Below are 25,492 nucleotides of genomic sequence, written 5' to 3' on the forward strand. Positions count from 1 at the left end.
AGAGATAGAGAGAGAGAGATAGAGAGTGAGAGAGAGAGACGGGAGGGAGAGAGAGAGATAGAGATAGAGAGAGAGACGGGAGAGAGAGAGAGAGAGAGAGAGAGAGAGAGAGAGAGAGAGAGAGACGGGAGGGAAGGAGAGAGAGATGGGAGAGAGAGAGAGAGAGAGAGAGAGAGAGAGAGAGAGAGAGAGAGAGAGAGAGAGAGAGAGAGAGAGAGAGAGAGAGAGAGAGACGGGAGGGAGGGAGAGATAGAGGGAGAGAGAGAGATGGGAAGGAGAGATATATGGGAGGGAGATAGAGCGAGATAGAGAGTGAGAGAGACGGGAGGGAGGGAGAGAGAGAGAGGGAGAGAGAGAGAGAGAGAGAGAGAGAGACGGGAGGGAGAGAGAGATGGGAGGGAGAGAGAGATGGGAGGAGAGAGAGAGAGAGAGAGAGAGAGAGAGAGAGAGAGAGAGAGAGAGAGACGGGAGGGAGAGAGAGACGGGATGAGGAGAGATGGGAGGGAGAGAGAGATGGGAGGGAGAGAGAGATGGGAGGGAGAGAGAGATGGGGGGGAGGGAGAGCGAGCGATGGGAGGGAGAGAGAGAGAGATAGAGAGAGGGAGGGAGAGACGGGAGGGAGAGAGAGAGAGAGATGGGAGGGAGGGAGAGATGGGAGGGAGAGAAAGAGAGATAGAGAGGGGAGAGAGACAGAGAGAAAGCACAGAGACCCAAAAATTGGTGAATTACACCTTCATTACCGTGAGACTTTAAAATCTATAAACGTAACACTCAGAACCAAAAAAGCACAGTACAACAGCAAGCAGCTGACACTAATTGAGGAGTCCATAAACACAAACAACTTCTGGCAAAATTGAAGAAAAAAAAAAAATCTAATCAAGAGGAATTAGCGATACAAAATGGTGACATATGGACAACCCATTTTAAAACACTCGACAACACCGTTCAAACTGACACCAACGCAGAACAACGGCAAATTCATGAGAAGTTGAATGGATTAGAAAAAGCTATAAAGGACAATCAAAATCCACTGGACTCCCCAATTACTGACCAGGAGCTCTATAAGAAACTTCAGGCTCTCAAATGTAAAAAGGCAGGCGGACCTGATGCCATCCTAAATGAGATGCTCAAACTCACTAGTGCAAAATGTCATTGTCATTTATTAAAACGGTTTAATTTGATCCTGAGGTTATTTCCCTGACATCTGGAATCAAGGACTCATAACTCCAATCTTTAAGAACGGAGACAAGTTTGACCCTAACGATTACAGAGGCATTTGTGTGAACAGTAACCTGGGGAAGGTTTTCTGTAGTATTATCAATGTAAGAGTTCTAAACTTCCTCAATAAGCACAATGTCTTGAGTAAAAGCCAAATTGGATTTATACCAAAACATCGCACGACCGATCATATTTACACCCTACACACCCTGATAGATAAACATGTCCACCAAAATGTACGCTTGCTTTATCGACTTCCAAAAAGCATTTGATTCTATTTGGCATACAGGACTGTTCTACAAAGTTAGAAAGGGAGAGAGGGGGAAGAGAGAGACTGAGGAAGAGAGAGAGAGTGAGAGAGAGGGGGAAGAGAGAGACTGAGGAAGAGAGAGAGAGAGAGAGCGTGAGAGAGAGGGGGAAGAGAGAGAGAGATGGGGAGAGTGAGAGAGAGAGAGAGAGAGAGAGAGAGTGAGAGAGAGAGAGAGAGAGACAGAGAGTGAGAGAGAGGGGGAAGAGAGAGAGTGAGAGAGAGAGAGAGAGAGAGAGAGAGAGAGAGAGAGAGAGAGAGAGAGAGAGAGAGAGAGTGAGAGAGATGGGGAGAGTGAGAGAGAGTGAGAGGGGGGGAAGAGAGAGAGAGAGAGAGAGAGAGAGAGAGAGAGAGAGAGAGAGAGAGAGAGAGGAAAGAGAGAGAGAGAGATGGGGAGAGAGAGAGAGAGGGGGAGAGAGAGAGAGAGAGAGAGAGAGAGAGAGAGAGAGAGAGGAGAGAGAGAGAGAGAGAGAGATGGGGAGAGAGAGGGGGAGAGAGAGGGGGAAGAGAGAGATAGGAGGTACACGAACAGACAGCATGGTGTCTTATACATCTCTCCCTCCCCAGCAGCAGGCTGTGTTGATAAAGGGAATATGTATATGGAACCCTCGGTAGCACGTCCTCACAGCTCTATTTACAGTCACACACTGACTGTGGTCCACAGCTCCTCCAGCCTCATCCTGTCTCATCCTGTCTCATCCTGTCTCTATTTACAGTCACACACTGACTGTGGTCCACAGCTCCTCCAGCCTCATCCTGTCTCATCCTGTCTCATCCTGTCTCTATTTACAGTCACACACTGACTGTGGTCCACAGCTCCTCCAGCCTCATCCTGTCTTATCCTGTCTCTATTTACAGTCACACACTGACTGTGGTCCACAGCTCCTCCAGCCTCCTGTCTCATCCTGTCTCAATTTACAGTCACACACTGACTGTGGTCCACAGCTCCTCCAGCCTCATCCTGTCTCATCCTGTCTCATCCTGTCTATATTTACAGTCACACACTGACTGTGGTCCACAGCTCCTCAGGCCCTCCTGTCTCATCCTGTCTCATCCTGTCTCCTCCTGTCTCATTCTGTCTCATCCTGTCTCATTCTGTCTCATTCTGTCTCATCCTGTCTCATTGTTCAAACAGTGACTTATTTAAGCAATAAGGCCCGAGGAGGTGTGGTATATCACCAATATAACACGGCTAAGGGCTGTTCTTCTGCTTGACGCAACGCGGAGTGTCTGGATACATCCCTTAGCCGTGGTATATTGACCGTATATCACAAAACCCCGAGGTGCCTTACTGCTGTTATAAACTGGTTACCAACGTAACTAGAGCAGTAAAAATACATGTTTTGTCATAACCGTGGTATACGGTCTGATATACCACAGCTGTCAGCCAATTAGCATTCAGGGCTCGAACAACCCAGTTTATAACAGTCAACAGACCGTACTGTCTCATTGAGGTAGTGAGTCATTAGTCAACAGACCATCATGTCTCATTGAGGTAGTGAGTCATTAGTCAACAGACCATCATGTCTCATTGAGGTAGTGAGTCAACATACCATCCTGTCTCATTGAGGTAGTGAGTCAACAGACCATCCTGTCTCATTGAGGTAGTGAGTCAACAGACCATCCTGTCTCATTGAGGTAGTGAGTCATTAGTCAACATATTATCCTGTCTCATTGAGGTAGTGAGTCATTAGTCAACATACCATCATGTCTCATTGAGGTAGTGAGTCAACATACCATCCTGTCTCATTGAGGTAGTGAGTCAACAGACCATCCTGTCTCATTGAGGTAGTGAGTCATTAGTCAACAGACCATCATGTCTCATTGAGGTAGTGAGTCAACAGACCATCCTATCTCATTGAGGTAGTGAGTCAACAGACCATCCTGTCTCATTGAGGTAGTGAGTCATTAGTCAACAGACCATCCTGTCTCATTGAGGTAGTGAGTCATTAGTCAACATATTATCCTGTCTCATTGAGGTAGTGAGTCATTAGTCAACAGACCATCCTGTCTCATTGAGGTAGTGAGTCATTAGTCAACATATTATCCTGTCTCAGTGGGGTAGTGAGTCAACAGACCATCCTGTCTCATTGAGGTAGTGAGTCAGTCAACATACCACCCTGTCTCATTGAGGTAGTGAGTCAGTCAACATACCATCCTGTCTCATTGAGGTAGTGAGTCATTAGTCAACATATTATCCTGTCTCATTGAGGTAGTGAGTCATTAGTCAACAGACCATCCTGTCTCATTGAGGTAGTGAGTCAGTCAACAGACCATCCTGTCTCATTGAGGTAGTGAGTCATTAGTCAACATATTATCCTGTCTCATTGAGGTAGTGAGTCATTAGTCCACAGACCATCATGTCTCACTGAGGTAGTGAGTCAGTCAACATACCACCATGTCTCATTGAGGTAGTGAGTCAGTCAACATACCACCCTGTCTCATTGAGGTAGTGAGTCATTAGTCAACATACCATCCTGTCTCACTGAGGTAGTGAGTCAGTCAACAGACCATCCTGTCTCACTGAGGTAGTGAGTCAACATACCATCCTGTCTCATTGAGGTAGTGAGTCAGTCAACATACCATCCTGTCTCATTGAGGTAGTGAGTCATTAGTCAACAGACCATCCTGTCTCACTGAGGTAGTGAGTCATTAGTCAACAGACCATCCTGTCTCACTGAGGTAGTGAGTCAACATACCATCCTGTCTCATTGAGGTAGTGAGTCAGTCAACATACCATCCTGTCTCACTGAGGTAGTGAGTCATTAGTCAACAGACCATCCTGTCTCACTGAGGTAGTGAGTCAACATACCATACTGTCTCACTGAGGTAGTGAGTCATTAGTCAACAGACCATCCTGTCTCACTGAGGTAGTGAGTCAACATACCATACTGTCTCACTGAGGTAGTGAGTCATTAGTCAACAGACCATCCTGTCTCACTGAGGTAGTCAGTCAACAGACCATCCTGTCTCACTGAGGTAGTCAGTCAACAGACCATCCTGTCTCACTGAGGTAGTGAGTCATTAGTCAACAGACCATCCTGTCTCACTGAGGTAGTCAGTCAACAGACCATCCTGTCTCACTGAGGTAGTCAGTCAACATACCATCCTGTCTCACTGAGGTAGTGAGTCATTAGTCAACAGACCATCCTGTCTCACTGAGGTAGTCAGTCAACAGACCATCCTGTCTCACTGAGGTAGTCAGTCAACATACCATCCTGTCTCACTGAGGTAGTGAGTCATTAGTCAACAGACCATCCTGTCTCACTGAGGTAGTCAGTCAACATACCATCCTGTCTCACTGAGGTAGTCAGTCAACATACCATCCTGTCTCACTGAGGTAGTCAGTCAACATACCATCCTGTCTCACTGAGGTAGTCAGTCAACAGACCATCCTGTCTCACTGAGGTAGTCAGTCAACAGACCATCCTGTCTCACTGAGGTAGTCAGTCAACAGACCATCCTGTCTCACTGAGGTAGTCAGTCAACAGACCATCCTGTCTCACTGAGGTAGTCAGTCAACATACCATCCTGTCTCACTGAGGTAGTCAGTCAACAGACCATCCTGTCTCACTGAGGTAGTCAGTCAACAGACCATCCTGTCTCACTGAGGTAGTCAGTCAACAGATGTTAGTTAGGTGAGGTAGTCAGTCAACAGATGTTAGTTAGGTGAGGTAGTCAGTCAACAGATGTTAGTTAGGTGAGGTAGTCAGTCAACAGATGTTAGTTAGGTGAGGTAGTCAGTCAACAGATGTTAGTTAGGTGAGGTAGTCAGTCAACAGATGTTAGTTAGGTGAGGTAGTCAGTCAACAGATGTTAGTTAGGTGAGGTCGAGCGAGACCTGTGTGCTCTTGTAGATATGGGCCTGTGTGGCTGCTCTGCAGTGCTTGACTGTAGTGTACAGGAGGGTCTACCCTGCCTGTCTCTCTGAGGGTCCTCCTGTTTTTAATTAGCGGAGGGAGGGAGGGAGGGAGGGAGGGAGGGAGGGAGGGAGGGTAAACCATCTGTCATCTAGTTTAGTAGTTTAGGAAAACAACATCAGAAACACAACAGCTATATTCAAAACGGACCCCTATTCCCTATATAGTGCACTACAATAGGGCTCTGGTCTGAAGTAGTGCACTAAATAGGGACTATGGTTTAACTTGGGACGCAGGCAACAGCTCCCTGGCATATGTGTGTGGGAGAGAGCATTCAACAGTAATTATCAAAATACACTGTCATAGGGAGTGTGTGTGTGTGCGTGTGTGTGTGTGTGTCTGTGTGTGTGTGTGTGTGTGTCTGTGTGTGTGTGTGTGTGTGTGTGTGTGTCTGTGTGTGTGTGTGTGTGTGTGGATCATTCTGTTTACTGCCACACCTCTTACTCTCTCAAGGCATCGTCTTGATACTGTAGGATTGAATCCATGTCAAACTGGATGCTGTTTGTATTATAAGTATTATAAGTATTATAAGTATTATTAGTATTATAAGTGTTATAAGATATTCTTCACAGCACGACAGAGGAAACATTTAGAGCCTTAAAAGAAAAAACCTCCTTCCATGACTCTTAGTGCATATTTATTTAGATTATTATATTTATATATTTAGACAAATTAAAAACATCTAGCTAACTAATGGAAGGCAAAGTATGTGTCCCAAATGACATTATATTTCCTATGTAGTGCACTACTATAGACCAGAGCCCTATTCCCTATATAGTGCACTACTTTAGACCAGGACCCTACGACACTATATTCCCTATGTAGTGCACTGCCCTATGGGCCCTGGTATAAAGGAGTGCACTACCCTATGGGCCCTGGTCTAAAGGAGTGCACTACCCTATGGGCCCTGGTCTAAAGGAGTGCACTACCCTATGGGCCCTGGTCTAAAGGAGTGCACTACCCTATGGGCCCTGGTCTAAAGGAGTGCACTACCCTATGGGCCCTGGTCTAAAGGAGTGCACTACCCTATGGGCCCTGGTCTAAAGGAGTGCACTATCCTATGGGCCCTGGTCTAAAGGAGTGCACTACCCTATGGGTCCTGGTCTAAAGGAGTGCACTACCCTATGGGCCCTGGTCTAAAGGAGTGCACTACCCTATGGGCCCTGGTCTAAAGGAGTGCACTACCCTATGGGCCCTGGTCTAAAGGAGTGCACTACCCTATGGGCCCTGGTCTAAAGGAGTGCACTACCCTATGGGCCCTGGTCTAAAGGAGTGCACTAGCCTAGGGGCCCTGGTCTAAAGTAGTGCACTACAAAGGGAATTGATCGCCATTTGGGATGTACGAATGAGTATGTCGTAAGAAGAGGACTGGAAGTATTTAACATTCTAGAGTCTCACATTCTAGAGTCTCACACTCTAGAGTATGACATTCTAGAGTCTGACATTCTAGAGTATGACATTCTATAGTCTCACATTCTAGAGTCTCACATTCTAGAGTCTGACATTCTAGAGTCTCAAATTATAGTCTCACATTCTAGTCTCACATTCTAGAGTCTCACATTCTAGAGTCTCACATTCTAGAGTATAACATTCTAGAGTCTGACATTCTAGAGTCTCACATTCTAGAGTCTCACATTCTAGAGTCTCACATTCTAAAGTCTGACTATATTTTGTGGATGAAACTGTATTTTTTGTGACTCTAGAGATCACAGTAATAACATGCAATTAAAGGGGTACCTAGGAATTTTGGCAATATACTTCCCCAGAGGCAGATGTACTGGTGGAAACTAATGTAATGTCTCTGTGTCCAGTATGAAGGAAGTTACAGGTAGTTTGTCTCTGTGTCCAGTATGAAGGACGTTACAGGTAGTTTGTCTCTGTGTCCAGTATGAAGGAAGTTACAGGTAGTTTGTCTCTGTGTCCAGTATGAAGGAAGTTACAGGTAGTTTGTATGTCTCTGTGTCCAGTATGAAGGAAGTTACAGGTAGTTTGTCTCTGTGTCCAGTATGAAGGAAGTTACAGGTAGTTTGTCTCTGTGTCCAGTATGAAGGAAGTTACAGGTAGTTTGTATGTCTCTGTGTCCAGTATGAAGGAAGTTACAGGTAGTTTGTATGTCTCTGTGTCCAGTATGAAGGACGTTACAGGTAGTTTGTCTCTGTGTCCAGTATGAAGGACGTTACAGGTAGTTTGTCTCTGTGTCCAGTATGAAGGGAGTTACAGGTAGTTTGTCTCTGTGTCCAGTATGAAGGAAGTTACAGGTAGTTTGTATGTCTCTGTGTCCAGTATGAAGGAAGTTACAGGTAGTTTGTCTCTGTGTCCAGTATGAAGGACGTTACAGGTAGTTTGTCTCTGTGTCCAGTATGAAGGACGTTACAGGTAGTTTGTCTCTGTGTCCAGTATGAAGGACGTTACAGGTAGTTTGTCTCTGTGTCCAGTATGAAGGACGTTACAGGTAGTTTGTCTCTGTGTCCAGTATGAAGGACGTTACAGGTAGTTTGTCTCTGTGTCCAGTATGAAGGACGTTACAGGTAGTTTGTTTGTCTCTGTGTCCAGTATGAAGGACGTTACAGGTAGTTTGTATGTCTCTGTGTCCAGTATGAAGGAAGTTACAGGTAGTTTGTCTCTGTGTCCAGTATGAAGGACGTTACAGGTAGTTTGTATGTCTCTGTGTCCAGTATGAAGGACGTTACAGGTAGTTTGTATGTCTCTGTGTCCAGTATGAAGGGAGTTACAGGTAGTTTGTCTCTGTGTCCAGTATGAAGGAAGTTACAGGTAGTTTGTATGTCTCTGTGTCCAGTATGAAGGACGTTACAGGTAGTTTGTCTCTGTGTCCAGTATGAAGGAAGTTACAGGTAGTTTGTATGTCTCTGTGTCCAGTATGAAGGAAGTTACAGGTAGTTTGTATGTCTCTGTGTCCAGTATGAAGGACGTTACAGGTAGTTTGTCTCTGTGTCCAGTATGAAGGACGTTACAAGTAGTTTGTATGTCTCTGTGTCCAGTATGAAGGACGTTACAGGTAGTTTGTATGTCTCTGTGTCCAGTATGAAGGAAGTTACAGGTAGTTTGTATGTCTCTGTGTCCAGTATGAAGGACGTTACAGGTAGTTTGTCTCTGTGTCCAGTATGAAGGACGTTACAGGTAGTTTGTATGTCTCTGTGTCCAGTATGAAGGAAGTTACAGGTAGTTTGTATGTCTCTGTGTCCAGTATGAAGGACGTTACAGGTAGTTTGTCTCTGTGTCCAGTATGAAGGAAGTTACAGGTAGTTTGTATGTCTCTGTGTCCAGTATGAAGGACGTTACAGGTAGTTTGTATGTCTCTGTGTCCAGTATGAAGGACGTTACAGGTAGTTTGTATGTCTCTGTGTCCAGTATGAAGGACGTTACAGGTAGTTTGTATGTCTCTGTGTCCAGTATGAAGGACGTTACAAGTAGTTTGTATGTCTCTGTGTCCAGTATGAAGGAAGTTACAGGTAGTTTGTATGTCTCTGTGTCCAGTATGAAGGACGTTACAGGTAGTTTGTATGTCTCTGTGTCCAGTATGAAGGACATTACAGGTAGTTTGTATGTCTCTGTGTCCAGAATGAGGTAGTTTCACGAGCCAATGCTAACTAGCATTAGCGTAATGCCTGGAAGTCTATGTGTATCTGCTAGCATGCTCGAAAAATACAGAAATATTGCCAAAATCCCGAAATATCCCTTTAAGGCAACAAAACTGAAAAACTTTCTGAGAAGTTTCAACTTGGAAAAACTTCTTATTCACACTTCATAAACAGGAAATTACATTTTCCTTTCCTTATCACACCTTTGATGGCAATCAAGCAAAATATCATGATCACACATTCTCAGATACCATATGTTCTTTAGCGTGCCAGTCTGTGTGTGTGCCGCTGTGTGTGTATGTGTGGTGTGTGTGTGTACTTGTATACGTGTGTGTGTGTGTGTGTGTGTGTGTGTGTGTGTGTGTGTGTGCCGTTGTGTGTGTGTGTGTGGTGTGTGTGTGTACTTGTATACGTGTGTGTGTATGTGTGTGTGTGTGTGTGTGTGTGTGTGTGTGTGTGTGTGTGTGTGTGTGTGTGTGTGTGTGTGTGTGTGTGTGTGTGTGTATTAAGGTAGATTTCCATCTGTTAGGTAAATATAAAACATCCTAATTCTTCTGCTGCACCACCAGGAGATAATACAGTACTGGGATACACAGTCCTGCTGCACCACCAGGAGTTAATACAGTACTGGGATACACAGTCCTGCTACACCACCAGGTGTTAATACAGTACTGGGATACACAGTCCTGCCGCACCACCAGGAGTTAATACAGTACTGGGATACACAGTCCTGCTACACCACCAGGAGTTAATACAGTACTGGGATACACAGTCCTGCTGCACCACCAGGTGTTAATACTACCTGTGACTACACAGTCCTGCTGCACCACCAGGAGTTAATACAGTACTGGGATACACAGTCCTGCCGCACCACCAGGAGTTAATACAGTACTGGGATACACAGTCCTGCTGCACCACCAGGAGTTAATACAGTACTGGGATACACAGTCCTGCCGCACCACCAGGAGTTAATACAGTACTGGGATACACAGTCCTGCTGCACCACCAGGAGTTAATACAGTACTGGGATACACAGTCCTGCTGCACCACCAGGAGTTAATACAGTACTGGGATACACAGTCCTGCTGCACCACCAGGAGTTAATACAGTACTGGGATACACAGTCCTGCTGCACCACCAGGTGTTAATACAGTACTGGGATACACAGTCCTGCTGCACCACCAGGAGTTAATACAGTACTGGGATACACAGTCCTGCCGCACCACCAGGAGTTAATACAGTACTGGGATACACAGTCCTGCTACACCACCAGGTGTTAATACAGTACTGGAATACACAGTCCTGCCGCACCACCAGGCGTTAATACAGTACTGGGATACACAGTCCTGCTGCACCACCAGGAGTTAATACAGTACTGGGATACACAGTCCTGCTACACCACCAGGAGTTAATACAGTACTGGGATACACAGTCCTGCTGCACCACCAGGAGTTAATGCAGTACTGGGATACACAGTCCTGCTACACCACCAGGAGTTAATACTACCTGTGACTACACAGTCCTGCTGCACCACCAGGAGTTAATACTGCCTGTGACTACACAGTCCTGCTACACCACCAGGAGTTAATACTACCTGTGACTACACAGTCCTGCTGCACCACCAGGAGTTAATACTGCCTGTGACTACACAGTCCTGCTGCACCACCAGGAGTTAATACTACCTGTGACACACAGTCCTGCTGCACCACCAGGAGTTAATACTACCTGTGACACACAGTTCGGCTGCACCACCAGGAGTTAATACAGTACTGGGATACACAGTCCTGCTACACCACCAGGTGTTAATACAGTACTGGGATACACAGTTCTGCTGCACCACCAGGAGTTAATACAGTACTGGGATACACAGTCCTGCTGCACCACCAGGTGTTAATACAGTACTGGGATACGCAGTCCTGCTGCACCACCAGGAGTTAATACAGTACTGGGATACACAGTCCTGCCGCACCACCAGGTGTTAATACAGTACTGGGATACACAGTCCTGCTGCACACACCCAGGTGTTAATCTCAGTACTGGGATGCGACAGATCACTGCTGCACCACCAGGAGTTAATAAAGTACTGGGATACACAGTCCTGCCGCACCACCAGGAGTTAATACAGTACTGGGATACACAGTCCTGCCGCACCACCAGGTGTTAATACAGTACTGTGACACACAGTCCTGCTACACCACCAGGAGTTAATACAGTACTGGGATACACAGTTCTGCTGCACCACCAGGAGTTAATACAGTACTGGGATACACAGTCCTGCTGCACCACCAGGTGTTAATACAGTACTGGGATACGCAGTCCTGCTGCACCACCAGGAGTTAATACAGTACTGGGATACACAGTCCTGCCGCACCACCAGGTGTTAATACAGTACTGGGATACACAGTCCTGCTGCACCACCAGGTGTTAATACAGTACTGGGATACGCAGTCCTGCTGCACCACCAGGAGTTAATACAGTACTGGGATACACAGTCCTGCCGCACCACCAGGAGTTAATACAGTACTGGGATACACAGTCCTGCTGCACCACCAGGAGTTAATACAGTACTGGGATACACAGTCCTGCTGCACCACCAGGAGTTAATACAGTACTGGGATACACAGTCCTGCTGCACCACCAGGAGTTAATACAGTACTGGGATACACAGTCCTGCCGCACCACCAGGTGTTAATACAGTACTGGGATACACAGTCCTGCCGCACCACCAGGAGTTAATACAGTACTGGGATACACAGTCCTGCCGCACCACCAGGAGTTAATACAGTACTGGGATACACAGTCCTGCTGCACCACCAGGAGTTAATACAGTACTGGGATACACAGTCCTGCCGCACCACCAGGAGTTAATACAGTACTGGGATACACAGTCCTGCTGCACCACCAGGAGTTAATACAGTACTGGGATACACAGTCCTGCTGCACCACCAGGAGTTAATACAGTACTGGGATACACAGTCCTGCTGCACCACCAGGAGTTAATACAGTACTGGGATACACAGTCCTGCTGCACCACCAGGAGTTAATACAGTACTGGGATACACAGTCCTGCTGCACCACCAGGAGTTAATACAGTACTGGGATACACAGTCCTGCTGCACCACCAGGAGTTAATACAGTACTGGGATACACAGTCCTGCTGCACCACCCAGGAGTTAATACAGTACTGGGATACACAGTCCTGCTGCACCACCAGGAGTTAATACAGTACTGGGATACACAGTCCTGCTGCACCACCAGGAGTTAATACAGTACTGGGATACACAGTCCTGCTGCACCACCAGGAGTTAATACAGTACTGGGATACACAGTCCTGCTGCACCACCAGGAGTTAATACAGTACTGGGATACACAGTCCTGCCTGCACCACCAGGAGTTAATACAGTACTGGGATACACAGTCCTGCTGCACCACCAGGAGTTAATACAGTACTGGGATACACAGTCCTGCTGCACCACCAGGAGTTAATACAGTACTGGGATACACAGTCCTGCTGCACCACCAGGAGTTAATACAGTACTGGGATACACAGTCCTGCTGCACCACCAGGAGTTAATACAGTACTGGGATACACAGTCCTGCTGCACCACCAGGAGTTAATACAGTACTGGGATACACAGTCCTGCTGCACCACCAGGAGTTAATACAGTACTGGGATACACAGTCCTGCTGCACCACCAGGAGTTAATACAGTACTGGGATACACAGTCCTGCTGCACCACCAGGTGTTAATACAGTACTGGGATACACAGTCCTGCTGCACCACCAGGAGTTAATACAATACTGGGATACACAGTCCTGCTGCACCACCAGGAGTTAATACAGTACTGGGATACACAGTCCTGCTGCACCACCAGGAGTTAATGCAGTACTGGGATGCACAGTCCTGCTGCACCACCAGGAGTTAATACGGGTCCCTGGGATACTCAGTCCTGCAGCACCACCAGGAGTTAATACAGTACTGGGATACACAGTCCTGCTGCACCACCAGGAGTTAATACAGTACTGGGATACACAGTCCTGCTGCACCACCAGGAGTTAATACAGTACTGGGATACACAGTCCTGCTACACCACCAGGAAAAACAAAGGTTTATAGAGCTCATCTGCCCAAGACATAAAAATACTCCTTCCATGGAGCAGTCTCTATTCCAGACAGTCATCATCCCAGCAGTAGGTCATCATCACAGCAGTAGGTCATCCTCCCAGCAGTAGGTCATCTCTGCAGCATGTCATCATCCTAGCAGTCGATCATCCTCCCAGCAGTAGGTCATCATCCCAGCAGTAGGTCATCCTCCCAGCAGTAGGTCATCCTCCCAGCAGTAGGTCATCCTCCCAGCAGTAGGTCATCATCCCAGCAGTAGGTCATCCTCACAGCAGTAGGTCATCTCTGCAGCATGTCATCATCCTAGCAGTTGATCATCCTCCCAGCAGTAGGTCATCCTCCCAGCAGTAGGTCATCCTCCCAGCAGTAGGTCATCCTCCCAGCAGTAGGTCATCCTCCCAGCAGTAGGTCATCCTCCCAGCAGTAGGTCATCTCTGCAGCATGTCATCATCCTAGCAGTCGATCATCCTCCCAGCAGTAGGTCATCATCCCAGCAGTAGGTCATCCTCCCAGCAGTAGGTCATCCTCCCAGCAGTAGGTCATCCTCCCAGCAGTAGGTCATCCACCCAGCAGTAGGTCATCCTCCCAGCAGTAGGTCATCCTCCCAGCAGTAGGTCATCCTCCCAGCAGTATGTCATCCTCCCAGCAGTAGGTCATCCTCCCAGCAGTCGATCATCCTCCCAGCAGTAGGTCATCATCCCAGCAGTAGGTCATCCTCCCAGCAGTAGGTCATCCTCCCAGCAGTATGTCATCCTCCCAGCAGTATGTCATCCTCCCAGCAGTAGGTCATCCTCCCAGCAGTCGATCATCCTCCCAGCAGTAGGTCATCATCCCAGCAGTAGGTCATCCTCCCAGCAGTAGGTCATCCTCCCAGCAGTAGGTCATCCTCCCAGCAGTAGGTCATCATCCCAGCAGTAGGTCATCCTCCCAGCAGTAGGTCATCTCTGCAGCATGTCATCATCCTAGCAGTCGATCATCCTCCCAGCAGTAGGTCATCCTCCCAGCAGTAGGTCATCCTCCCAGCAGTAGGTCATCCTCCCAGCAGTAGGTCATCCTCCCAGCAGTAGGTCATCCTCCCAGCAGTAGGTCATCCACCCAGCAGTAGGTCATCCTCCCAGCAGTAGGTCATCCTCCCAGCAGTAGGTCATCCTCCCAGCAGTAGGTCATCCTCCCAGCAGTAGGTCATCCTCCCAGCAGTAGGTCATCCTCCCAGCAGTAGGTCATCCTCCCAGCAGTAGGTCATCCTCCCAGCAGTATGTCATCCTCCCAGCAGTAGGTCATCCTCCCAGCAGTAGGTCATCCTCCCAGCAGTAGGTCATCCTCCCAGCAGTAGGTCATCCTCCCAGCAGTAGGTCATCCTCCCAGCAGTAGGTCATCCTCCCAGCAGTACGTCATCTCTGCAGCATGTCATGATCCTAGCAGTCGATCATCCTCCCAGCAGTAGGTCATCCTCCCAGCAGTCGATCATCCTCCCAGCAATAGGTCATCTCTGCAGCATGTCATCATCCTAGCAGTAGGTCATCCTCCCAGCAGTAGGTCATCCTCCCAGCAGTAGGTCATCCTCCCAGCAGTAGGTCATCTCTGCAGCATGTCATCATCCTAGCAGTTGATCATCCTCCCATCAGTAGCTCATAGAGGGACTAGCTACAAGTCAGGTGATTTTCCCAGTGCATTAGGAGTCAAATAGACCAACGGGAGAGAAGCAGAGCAAGGCTGGGGGGGTGTAGAAAGACACCCAATCACCAGACACTGTTTCCTCTCAGTTAATACGGTTCAGAACTACAGGGGAGAGAGAGGAGAGGAGAGAGAGAGGAGAGAGAGAGGAGAGGATGGTAGAGAGGGGAGAGGATGGTAGAGAGGGGAGAGGATGGAGAGAGAGAGGAGAGAGAGAGGAGAGGATGGTAGAGAGGGAAGAGAGAGGAGAGAGAGAGGAGAGGATGGTAGAGAGGGGAGAGAGAGGAGAGAGAGAGGAGAGGATGGTAGAGAGGAGAGAGAGAGGAGAGAGAGAGGAGAGAGAGAGGAAATGATGGTAGAGAGGGGAGAGAGAGGAGAGAGAGAGGAGAGAGAGAGGAGAGAGAGATGAGAGGATGGTAGAGAGGAGAGAGAGAGGAGAGAGAGAGGAGAGAGAGAGGAGATGATGGTAGAGAGGGGAGAGAGAGGAGAGAGAGAGAGGAGAGAGAGAGGAGAGAGAGAGGAGAGGATGGTAGAGATATGAGTGGAGAGAGAGGAGAAGAGATATATGAGTGGAGAGGAGTGGAGAGCGATGAGATAGAGGAGAGGAGAGAGATGAGATAGAGGAGAGGAGAGAGATGAGATAGAGGAGAGGAGATAGATGAGATAGAGGAGAGGAGTGGAAAGATATGAGATAGAGGAGAGGAGTGGAGAGAGATGAGATAGAGGAGAGGAGAGATATGAGATAGAGGAGAGGAGATAGATGAGATAGAGGAGAGGAGTGGAAAGATATGAGATAGAGGAGAGGAGAGGAGAGATATGAGATAGAGGAGAGGATAGATATGAGATAGAGGAGAGGAGATAGATGAGATAGAGGAGAGGAGTGGAAAGAGATGAGATAGAGGAGAGGAGTGGAGAGAGATGAGATAGAGGAGAGGAGAGATATGAGATAGAGGAGAGGAGATAGATGAGATAGAGGAGAGGAGTGGAAAGAGATGAGATAGAGGAGAGGAGTGGAGAGAGATGAGATAGAGGAGATGAGAGAGATGAGATAGAGGAGAGGAGTGGAGAGAGATGAGATAGAGGAGAGGAGTGGAGAGAGATGAGATAGAGGATATGAGATAGATGAGATAGAGGAGAGGTGTGGGAAGGATGTGAGATGAGAGGAGAGGAGTGGAGAGAGATGGAGGTGGAAGAGGGAAGAGTAGATGGAGGGATAAGGGGATGGGGGGAGGAGGGGGGGATGGGGGGGAGGGGGATGGGGGGAAGAGGGAATAGTAGATGGAGGGGGGGGTGGGGGGAGGAGGGAAGAGGGATGGGGGGAAGAGGGAAGAGTAGATGGAGGGGGGGGTGGGGGGAGGAGGGAAGAGGGATGGGGGGAAGAGGGAAGAGGGGATGAGAAGTAAATTCGGGACAAAGAGAGGGAGGATGAGTTAATATGGTTTATCATGACTGAAAGGCAGGAGAACAGGAGTTTATAAAATGATGGTAATAGACCACTAGTATGGTAATCAGACATTAACAAGACAGGGACATCTCCAAATGTATCCAGACTCCTCCTTAAACCCTGCTGCGTCCCTCCCTCCTTCCTACCCTCTTCCATGAAGTATCATTCCATTAAAAACACTGTTTCTCTCTGACCTTTCATTGGGGTTGTCCGTCACCCACAGAGAAGGTTAGTGAATTAAGACTTATTTACTCTGAACAACAAGGCTGGATTCTAATGAGGGGTCCAAGACAGGCAGCTTGGGGTCTACAGTGGGCCGCTCTCCATCTCTCTCTCATGGACCACAGGGAGGAGCAGGAGGAGAGGGTAGGACCAGGCAGGTCTGCTGGGTGGGAGACAGGCAGGGCCAGGCAGGTCTGCTGGGTGGGAGACAGGCAGGACCAGGCAGGTCTGCTGGGTGGGAGACAGGCAGGGCCAGGCAGGTCTGCTGGGTGGGAGACAGGCAGGGCCAGGCAGGTCTGCTGGGTGGGAGACAGGCAGGACCAGGCAGGTATGCTGGGTGGGAGACAGGCAGGACCAGGCAGGTATGCTGGGTGGGAGACAGGCAGGACCAGGCAGGTATGCTGGGTGGGAGACAGGCAGGACCAGGCAGGTATGCTGGGTGGGAGACAGGCAGGACCAGGCAGGTATGATGGGTGGGAGACAGGCAGGACCAGGCAGGTATGCTGGGGGGGGGGGGGGGGGGTAAAGAGAGACCATTCCCCCATGCCTAGGTGGTGGTGGGAGGGGGGTAAAGAGACCACTCCCCCATGTCTAGGTGGTGGGGGGAGAGGGGTAAAGAGACCACTCCCCCATGTCTAGGTGGTGGTGGGAGGGGGGTAAAGAGACCACTCCCCCATGTCTAGGTGGTGGTGGGAGGGGGGTAAAGAGACCACTCCCCCATGTCTAGGTGGTGGGGGGAGGGGGGTTAAGAGAGACCACTCCCCCATGCCTAGGTGGTGGTGGGAGGGGGGTAAAGAGACCACTCCCCCATGTCTAGGTGGTGGTGGGAGGGGGGTAAAGAGACCACTCCCCCATGTCTAGGTGGTGGGGGGAGGGGGGTTAAGAGAGACCACTCCCCCATGCCTAGGTGGTGGTGGGAGGGGGGTAAAGAGACCACTCCCCCATGTCTAGGTGGTGGGGGGAGGGGGGTTAAGATAGACCACTCCCCCATGCCTAGGTGGTGGTGGGAGGGGGGTAAAGAGAGACCACTCCCCCATGCCTAGGTGGTGGGGGGAGGGGGGTTAAGAGAGACCACTCCCCCATGCCTAGGTGGTGGTGGGAGGGGGGTAAAGAGACCACTCCCCCATGTCTAGGTGGTGGTGGGAGGGGGGTAAAGAGACCACTCCCCCATGTCTAGGTGGTGGGGGGAGGGGGGTTAAGAGAGACCACTCCCCCATGCCTAGGTGGTGGTGGGAGGGGGGTAAAGAGACCACTCCCCCATGTCTAGGTGGTGGTGGGAGGGGGGTAAAGAGACCACTCCCCCATGGTAAGGAATCTCTGCTGCCTGCGACTGGAACGAATTGCAAAAATCTCTGAAGTTGGAGACTTTTATCTCCCTCAACAACTTTAAAAATCTGCTATCTGAGCAGCTAACCGATCGCTGCAGCTGTACATAGTCCATCTGTAAACTACCCACCCAATTTACCTACCTCACCCCCATACTGCTTTTATTTATTTACTTTTCTGCTCTTTTGCACACCAGTATCTCTTCTTGCACATGATCATCTGATGATTTATCACTACAGTGTTAATCTGCTAAATTGTAATTATTCGATTTATTGCCTACCTCATGCCTTTTGCACACATTGTATATAGATTCTCTTTTTTTTCTACCATGTTATTGACTTGTTTATTGTTTACTCCATGTGTAACTCTGTGTTGTTGTCTGTTCACACTGCTATGCTTTATCTTGGCCAGGTCGCAGTTGCAAATGAGAACTTGTTCTCAACTAGCCTACCTGGTTAAATAAAGGTGAAATAAAATAAAATAAAAAAAATTCTGTGGCTGTTGAACAAGTTGAGGCGACTAAATTACTTGGTGTTACCTTAGATTGTAAACTGTCATGGTCAAAACATAAAGATTGAATGGTTGTAAAGATGGAGAGAGGTCTGTCTGTAATAAAGAGATTCTCTGCTTTTTTGACACCACACTCCACAAAGTAAGTCCTGCGGGATCTAGTTTTATCTATCTTGATTATTGTCCAGTCGTGTGGTCCAGTGCTGCAAGGAAAGACCTAGTTATGCTGCAGCTGGCCCAGAACAGAGCGGCACGTCTTGCTCTTCATTGTAATCAGAGGGCTGATATAAATACTATGCTGCCAGTCTCTCTTGACTAAGAGTTGAGGAGAGAATGACTGCATCACTTCTTCTTGTTATAAGAAACATTAATGTTGGAAATCACAAATTGTTTGCATAGTCACCTTACACACAGCTCTGACACACACACTTACTCCACCAGACATGCCACCAGGGGTCTTTTCATAGTCCCCAAATCCAGAACAAATTCATGGATATATACAGTATTATACAGAGCCATGAGTGCATGGGACTCCCATCTCAGATTGAGCTCAAATAAACAGCAAACCTGGTTTCAAATAACACATAAAGCAACACCTCGCGACACAACGCCTCTCCCCTTTTTGACCTAGACAGTTTGTGTGTCTGTATTGATATGTCAGCTACGTGTGCCTTTTTAAAAATGTATGTAGTTCTGTCCTTTACCTGTTCTTGCCCATTAATGTTCTGTATTATGTTTCATGTTCCGTGTTCCGTGTTCTGTGTTCTGTGTTCCGTGTTCTGTGTGGAACCTCAGGAAGAGTAGCTGCTACTTTAACAACAACTAATGATGATCCTAATAAAATACCAAATACATGAATGGACACGCCAGTCCTTACTGAAGACATGAATGGACACGCCAGTCCTTACTGAAGACATGAATGGACACGACAGTCCTTACTGAAGACATGAATGGACACGACAGTCCTTACTGAAGACATGAATGGACACGCCAGTCCTTACTGAAGACATGAATGGACACGCCAGTCCTTACTGAAGACATGAATGGACACGACAGTCCTTACTGAAGACATGAATGGACACGACAGTCCTTACTGAAGACATGAATGGACACGACAGTCCTTACTGAAGACATGAATGGACACGCCAGTCCTTACTGAAGACATGAATGGACACGCCAGTCCTTACTGAAGACATGAATGGACACGACAGTCCTTACTGAAGACATGAATGGACACGCCAGTCCTTACTGAAGACATGAATGGACACGACAGTCTTTACTGAAGACATGAATGGACACGACAGTCCTTACTGAAGACATGAATGGACACGCCAGTCCTTACTGAAGACATGAATGGACACGCCAGTCCTTACTGAAGACATGAATGGACACGACAGTCCTTACTGAAGACATGAATGGACACGCCAGTCCTTACTGAAGACATGAATGGACACGACAGTCTTTACTGAAGACATGAATGGACACGACAGTCCTTACTGAAGACATGAATGGACACGCCAGTCCTTACTGAAGACATGAATGGACACGGCAGTCCTTACTGAAGACATGAATGGACACGCCAGTCCTTACTGAAGACATGAATGGACACGACAGTCCTTACTGAAGACATGAATGGACACGACAGTCCTTACTGAAGACATGAATGGACACGACAGTCCTTACTGAAGACATGAATGGACACGACAGTCCTTACTGAAGACATGAATGGACACGCCAGTCCTTACTGAAGACATGAATGGACACGACAGTCCTTACTGAAGACATGAATGGACAAGACAGTCCTTACTGAAGACATGAATGGACACGCCAGTCCTTACTGAAGACATGAATGGACACGACAGTCCTTACTGAAGATATGAATGGACACGACAGTCCTTACTGAAGACATGAATGGACACGCCAGTCCTTACTGAAGACATGAATGGACACGACAGTCTTTACTGAAGACATGAATGGACACGCCAGTCCTTACTGAAGACATGAATGGACACGCCAGTCCTTACTGAAGACATGAATGGACACGCCAGTCCTTACTGAAGACATGAATGGACACGGCAGTCCTTACTGAAGACATGAATGGACACGACAGTCCTTACTGAAGACATGAATGGACACGACAGTCCTTACTGAAGACATGAATGGACACGACAGTCCTTACTGAAGACATGAATGGACACGACAGTCCTTACTGAAGACATGAATGGACACGCCAGTCCTTACTGAAGACATGAATGGACACGACAGTCCTTACTGAAGACATGAATGGACACGACAGTCCTTACTGAAGACATGAATGGACACGACAGTCCTTACTGAAGACATGAATGGACACGCCAGTCCTTACTGAAGACATGAATGGACACGACAGTCCTTACTGAAGACATGAATGGACACGCCAGTCCTTACTGAAGACATGAATGGACACGACAGTCCTTACTGAAGACATGAATGGACACGCCAGTCCTTACTGAAGACATGAATGGACACGACAGTCCTTACTGAAGACATGAATGGACACGACAGTCCTTACTGAAGACATGAATGGACACGACATTCCTTACTGAAGACATGAATGGACACGCCAGTCCCTACTGAAGACATGAATGGACACGCCACTCCTTACTGAATACATGAATGGACACGACAGTCCCTACTGAATACATGAATGGACACGACAGTCCCTACTGAAGACATGAATGGACACGGCAGTCCTTACTGAAGACATGAATGGACACGACCGTCCTTACTGAAGACATGAATGGACAAGCCAGTCCTTACTGAAGACATGAATGGACACGACAGTCCTTACTGAAGACATGAATGGACACGACAGTCCTTACTGAAGACATGAATGGACACGGCAGTCCTTACTGAAGACATGAATGGACACGCCAGTCCTTACTGAAGACATGAATGGACACGACAGTCCTTACTGAAGACATGAATGGACACGGCAGTCCTTACTGAAGACATGAATGGACACGGCAGTCCTTACTGAAGACATGAATGGACACGACAGTCCTTACTGAAGACATGAATGGACACGGCAGTCCTTACTGAAGACATGAATGGACACGACAGTCCTTACTGAAGACATGAATGGACACGGCAGTCCTTACTGAAGACATGAATGGACACGACAGTCCTTACTGAAGACATGAATGGACACGCCAGTCCTTACTGAAGACATGAATGGACACGACAGTCCTTACTGAAGACATGAATGGACACGACAGTCCTTACTGAAGACATGAATGGACACGCCAGTCCTTACTGAAGACATGAATGGACACGCCAGTCCTTACTGAAGACATGAATGGACACGACAGTCCTTACTGAAGACATGAATGGACACGCCAGTCCTTACTGAAGACATGAATGGACACGACAGTCTTTACTGAAGACATGAATGGACACGCCAGTCCTTACTGAAGACATGAATGGACACGCCAGTCCTTACTGAAGACATGAATGGACACGCCAGTCCTTACTGAAGACATGAATGGACACGGCAGTCCTTACTGAAGACATGAATGGACACGACAGTCCTTACTGAAGACATGAATGGACACGACAGTCCTTACTGAAGACATGAATGGACACGACAGTCCTTACTGAAGACATGAATGGACACGACAGTCCTTACTGAGGACATGAATGGACACGCCAGTCCTTACTGAAGACATGAATGGACACGACAGTCCTTACTGAAGACATGAATGGACACGACAGTCCTTACTGAAGACATGAATGGACACGCCAGTCCTTACTGAAGACATGAATGGACACGCCAGTCCTTACTGAAGACATGAATGGACACGACAGTCCTTACTGAAGACATGAATGGACACGCCAGTCCTTACTGAAGACATGAATGGACACGACAGTCCTTACTGAAGACATGAATGGACACGACAGTCCTTACTGAAGACATGAATGGACACGACATTCCTTACTGAAGACATGAATGGACACGCCAGTCCCTACTGAAGACATGAATGGACACGTCAGTCCTTACTGAAGACATGAATGGACACGCCAGTCCTTACTGAAGACATGAATGGACACGGCAGTCCTTACTGAAGACATGAATGGACACGACAGTCCTTACTGAAGACATGAATGGACACGGCAGTCCTTACTGAAGACATGAATGGACACGACAGTCCTTACTGAAGACATGAATGGACACGGCAGTCCTTACTGAAGACATGAATGGACACGACAGTCCTTACTGAAGACATGAATGGACACGCCAGTCCTTACTGAAGACATGAATGGACACGACAGTCCTTACTGAAGACATGAATGGACACGACAGTCCTTACTGAAGACATGAATGGACACGCCAGTCCTTACTGAAGACATGAATGGACACGCCAGTCCTTACTGAAGACATGAATGGACACGACAGTCCTTACTGAAGACATGAATGGACACGCCAGTCCTTACTGAAGACATGAATGGACACGACAGTCTTTACTGAAGACATGAATGGACACGACAGTCCTTACTGAAGACATGAATGGACACGCCAGTCCTTACTGAAGACATGAATGGACACGCCAGTCCTTACTGAAGACATGAATGGACACGGCAGTCCTTACTGAAGACATGAATGGACACGACAGTCCTTACTGAAGACATGAATGGACACGACAGTCCTTACTGAAGACATGAATGGACACGACAGTCCTTACTGAAGACATGAATGGACACGACAGTCCTTACTGAGGACATGAATGGACACGCCAGTCCTTACTGAAGACATGAATGGACACGACAGTCCTTACTGAAGACATGAATGGACACGACAGTCCTTACTGAAGACATGAATGGACACGACAGTCCTTACTGAAAACATGAATGGACACGCCAGTCCTTACTGAAGACATGAATGGACACGACAGTCCTTACTGAAGACATGAATGGACACGCCAGTCCTTACTGAAGACATGAATGGACACGACAGTCCTTACTGAAGACATGAATGGACACGACAGTCCTTACTGAAGACATGAATGGACACGACATTCCTTACTGAAGACATGAATGGACACGCCAGTCCCTACTGAAGACATGAATGGACACGCCACTCCTTACTGAATACATGAATGGACACGACAGTCCCTACTGAATACATGAATGGACACGACAGTCCTTACTGAAGACATGAATGGACACGGCAGTCCTTACTGAAGACATGAATGGACACGACCGTCCTTACTGAAGACATGAATGGACAAGCCAGTCCTTACTGAAGACATGAATGGACACGACAGTCCTTACTGAAGACATGAATGGACACGACAGTCCTTACTGAAGACATGAATGGACACGGCAGTCCTTACTGAAGACATGAATGGACACGCCAGTCCTTACTGAAGACATGAATGGACACGACAGTCCTTACTGAAGACATGAATGGACACGGCAGTCCTTACTGAAGACATGAATGGACACGCCAGTCCTTACTGAAGACATGAATGGACACGGCAGTCCTTACTGAAGACATGAATGGACACGACAGTCCTTACTGAAGACATGAATGGACACGGCAGTCCTTACTGAAGACATGAATGGACACGACAGTCCTTACTGAAGACATGAATGGACACGGCAGTCCTTACTGAAGACATGAATGGACACGACAGTCCTTACTGAAGACATGAATGGACACGACAGTCCTTACTGAAGACATGAATGGACACGACAGTCCTTACTGAAGACATGAATGGACACGACAGTCCTTACTGAAGACATGAATGGACACGCCAGTCCTTACTGAAGACATGAATGGACACGACAGTCCTTACTGAAGACATGAATGGACACGGCAGTCCTTACTGAAGACATGAATGGACACGACAGTCCTTACTGAAGACATGAATGGACACGACAGTCCTTACTGAAGACATGAATGGACACGACAGTCCTTACTGAAGACATGAATGGATACGACAGTCCTTACTGAAGACATGAATGGACACGCCATTCCTTACTGAAGACATGAATGGACACGACAGTCCTTACTGAAGACATGAATGGACACGACAGTCCTTACTGAAGACATGAATGGACACGGCAGTCCTTACTGAAGACATGAATGGACACGGCAGTCCTTACTGAAGACATGAATGGACACGCCAGTCCTTACTGAAGACATGAATGGACACGGCAGTCCTTACTGAAGACATGAATGGACACGGCAGTCCTTACTGAAGACATGAATGGACACGGCAGTCCTTACTGAAGACATGAATGGACACGACAGGAAATGACCTCACCTCAGTAAACCAAAACCTTTCTTCTTCTTGGTCTTCTTGTCTGGCTCGTCCACATCCTCACTTATCTTCTTTCCTTTGGACTGCTTCTCTTTCTTCTTTCCTTTGGTCTTCTTCTTCTTGTCTTTCCTCTCCTCCGCGGCTTCCCCCACTCCCTGGCGAGAGGAGCCGCTGGCAGGGGTGTCCCGTCCCGAACTCTGGTCTGACAGGTCATCTGGAGAGGAGAGAGAGGAGAGACACACAGTTATAACACAATCACACACACATTTATACACTGCTCCAAAAAATAAAGGGAACACTTAAACAACACAATGTAACTCCAAGTCAATCACACTTCTGTGAAATCAAACTGTCCACTTAGGAAGCAACACTGATTGACAATAAATTCCACATGCTGTTGTGCAAATGGAATAGACAAAAGGTGGAAATTATAGGCAATTAGCAAGACACCCCCAATAAAGGAGTGGTTCTGCAGGTGGTGACCATAGACCACTTCTCAGTTCCTATGCTTCCTGGCTGATGTGTTGGTCACTTTTGAATGCTGGCGGTGCTTTCACTCTAGTGGTAGCGTGAGACGGAGTCTACAACCCACACAAGTGGCTCAGGTAGTGCAGCTCATCCAGGATGGCACATCAATGCGAGCTGTTGCAAGAAGGTTTGCTGTGTCTGTCAGCGTAGTGTCCAGAGCATGGAGGCGCTACCAGGAGACAGGCCAGTACATCAGGAGACGTGGAGGAGGCCGTAGGAGGGCAACAACCCAGCAGCAGGACCGCTACCTCCGCCTTTGTGCAAGGAGGAGCACTGCTAGAGCCCTGCAAAATGACCTCCAGCAGGCCACAGATAGC

The 25,492-nt window shown here is 47.9% G+C and overlaps 1 protein-coding gene across 3 annotated transcripts in view; it reads right to left on the reverse strand.

The window, feature by feature from the left end:
- Positions 1–25,492, reverse strand: part of LOC139546214 (partitioning defective 3 homolog B-like) — a 425,714-nt gene that overhangs the window by 200,329 nt on the left and 199,893 nt on the right. For all 3 annotated transcript variants that reach the window (XM_071354341.1, XM_071354342.1, XM_071354340.1), the window contains one exon: positions 24,651–24,861. In XM_071354341.1, the coding sequence (XP_071210442.1) occupies positions 24,651–24,861 (211 nt within the window). The remainder of the gene's footprint in view (positions 1–24,650; positions 24,862–25,492) is intronic.

The sequence above is a fragment of the Salvelinus alpinus genome, chromosome 20, assembly GCF_045679555.1.
Source record: "Salvelinus alpinus chromosome 20, SLU_Salpinus.1, whole genome shotgun sequence".
Classification (NCBI taxonomy): Eukaryota; Metazoa; Chordata; class Actinopteri; order Salmoniformes; family Salmonidae; genus Salvelinus; species Salvelinus alpinus.